Source organism: Cupressus sempervirens, chromosome 3 (assembly GCF_028749045.1).
Source record: "Cupressus sempervirens isolate cs-2001-9-10 chromosome 3, ASM2874904v1, whole genome shotgun sequence".
In the NCBI taxonomy this organism is placed as follows: domain Eukaryota; kingdom Viridiplantae; phylum Streptophyta; class Pinopsida; order Cupressales; family Cupressaceae; genus Cupressus; species Cupressus sempervirens.
In genome coordinates this window covers 89,623,092-89,625,834 of record NC_143120.1, presented here as the reverse complement: position 1 = coordinate 89,625,834, position 2,743 = coordinate 89,623,092, and the positions used below count along the sequence as shown (strand labels likewise).

Below are 2,743 nucleotides of genomic sequence, written 5' to 3'. Positions count from 1 at the left end.
TCAGAAGTTGGAGGACCACTGGAAGTCAGAAGTGAGTGCGTTCATGGTGCTTCCTGTTGTTTCTACGGCACAAAAAACCTTCTTGCATTTTGAGCACTTCAGGTTCTGGTTTTCAGACACTCGGTGAAACTCATATTGACTCTTGAAGAAGGGACAGCTAGTCCAGAATCTGTCTTTCTCCTTTCGAGACTTTTTCTGCTCTCGGCCAGATTGGAGACTAGGATACGGAAACTGGAATTCAGAAGGGGGCTCGGTGCTCATCATGTTGTCTACTGTTGTCACTTCAGCATAAAATATCTTCTTGCAATTTGGGCACGACAGATTACAATTTTCATACATTCGTTGACGCTCATGTTGTGCCTTACAAAAAGGACAGTTTGCCCAAAATGTGGTTGGCTTCTGTGGAATTAGCCAAGCTGGCAAATAAAGAGGAGGAGGATCGTTGGAATCATTGAGACTGTAGAACCCACCATCATTATGAACGGTCGAAGCATTATCATGATCAGAAGATCCCATGGGCGACGCTGGCTCCTCTGGTTCCCAAGGCCATTGCCGAAACTCTTTTGTTTCCTCATCATAAGAAAGTCTCATCTGAGAGTACGCTCCACGCCTCAAACAAGAGCTTGAAAGCATTCTCTGCACCAACAAACTTATTCTTATCCGGATGGAGGAGCAAAGCCAATTTCTTGTACTGCTTTCTCAGAGTGTCCTCATCAGCGAATTGATCGACATCAAGTATCCCATACCAATCCATGTACCCGTTGATTTTATTCTCCGCAGCAATGTGAACCTCCAAAGCAGCTATCATCTGGGCCAGCCCATCCAACTCGGGGTACAAATCCTGTGCTTTGAAAGCAAACTCTTTAGCACCCATTAGGTCATTTTCTACAAACTTCTTCTCTGCAATCTCTTTAGCGATTTCCGCCTCGTGTATATCACGCTCCATTGCCAATTAATGCTTGCCTATGTATGAGCACCCAATTCGCTTAATCATCCTGCTGCATAAACTTTGCTAACTCTTCCAGACTCTATAACATCACCTGTCACCCTAAACCACCCCCACACAGTATTTACAAAAGGCCCTCATGCGTAACTCGACTTTAGGGTTTCAACACAAACAAAAAAAGATCAAGATTCACAGGAACAAAGCATGTAAACTTAGCTCTATTGTTGAAGCACGAATCAAACTAAGAATCCGGATGCACCTGTCACCGTAGAAAATCACACAGCAGTAATGAACAAAATCCTGGCCAGAAAAAATGAAATCAAAACCCTAGACGGATTGATGTATCTCTCCTCTGCGTTTCTCTCACAGCGCTCTGCAACTTCTGAAAACAAATTAATGTCTCCAATCAAAGATGAGACCTCAAAACCTCCATTTGAAATTCAATTGCGAATATCTCCTAGATTTGAAACACCCACAAACACAAAAGCTAACCTCGCTTGAAGAGATTAAGAAACACACTAGGAATTGTTCAAACTGCAATTACAAAGTTTGCCAGATCAAGATGTACTGCTGGAGGAGATCAGAGAGATGGTGAATTTATTACAGCCGTTTCCACGACCATCCAAGCTAACAAAGAGTGGAACTGTAGATTCACAAATGAACCTCCTGTCTAACAGCCAAATGGTAAATTCAAGTATTTTTCATATTAGAAAAGAAAAACAAAGGTCTGCATATATAGAAATTGTAGTCTCCAGCTGTGGCTGGAGTACCGTAGGAGCCCTTACTTTTTACCAAGCCGTGAAAAATAAGTTAGACTGGAAATTGTTGGAGCTGGACAGGAAATTGCCTGAGCTCGTCTAGAAATTGTCGGAGCTGGATTAATCTTTCTACGGGATTACAAAAGTTCGACCAGATCAACAAATGATGGAGGAGACGGAGGAGATGGTGAATTTAATACAAAAGTTCGAGCAGATCGACAAATGATGGAGGAGACGGAGGAGATGGTGAATTTAATATAAAAGTTTGGGCCGATCACAAATGATGGAGGAGACTGAGGAGATTCGTGAATGTAAAGCAAAAGTTCGGTCAGATCGACAAATGATGGAGGAGACCGAGGAGATGGTGAATTTAATACAAAAGTTTCGCCAGACCAACAAATGATGGAGAAGATGGGAGATGGTGAATTTAATAGCCAATGATGAACTAAGTATTATTTTTCCTCAAACAACTATTTTTAAGGAAGAGGGTGGCTTCCTGAACAAAATATTAATTTAAAATTAATAAAAGTCTTTTAGAAAAACTAGGAACCCTTTTTTTTTAGCAAATTTGTTAAAAAATTTCCAACAAATTGTCAAAACATTTTGATTTGGGATTAATCTCTTATAGAATTATAAAAGTTTGTCAGATCAACAAGTAATATATGTAGAAATAACTTAAGTGAGATTATCACTTTTGTAAAACTAAAAGTTGAGGTTCTAGATTGAGAAATCAACCTAGAAATGGCTTCACGACTTGACAAAATATTTTAATATAAGAAAACCAAAAGTCATTATTTTCATAAAAAAAAGGAGGTGAAAAAGGAGCTAGACTAGGGCCCACCACTTATCGAGAAAGTCAAAAGTCATTATTTTCATAAATTTTGGTAGTAGCTCTACTTTTTAGGATGTCTTGTTAGTCAAGAAACATAAGAAGAAAAAGAAAAAAGAAAAAGAAAAATTTATTGATTAATTGTAAAATGCAATCAAATATAATTTTTTTATAAAATGAATATTAAATATTAATCTAAATAGTATAAAA

At 38.5% G+C, this 2,743-nt stretch overlaps 1 protein-coding gene across 1 annotated transcript; it reads right to left on the bottom strand.

Annotated features, from left to right (window-relative positions):
* Positions 1-574: 574 nt before the first annotated feature.
* On the bottom strand, positions 575-946 carry LOC149564914 (uncharacterized). The gene has a single exon (XM_089816245.1). The coding sequence runs from the start codon at positions 944-946 to the stop codon at positions 575-577; it is 372 nt and encodes a 123-aa protein (XP_089672371.1).
* Between the last annotated feature and the right edge of the window lie 1,797 nt (positions 947-2,743).

What these genes read in the sequence shown, in the direction of transcription:
- LOC149564914 (XM_089816245.1), bottom strand. Translation starts at nt 946, where the DNA reads ATGGAGCGTGATATACACGAGGCGGAAATCGCTAAAGAGATTGCAGAG.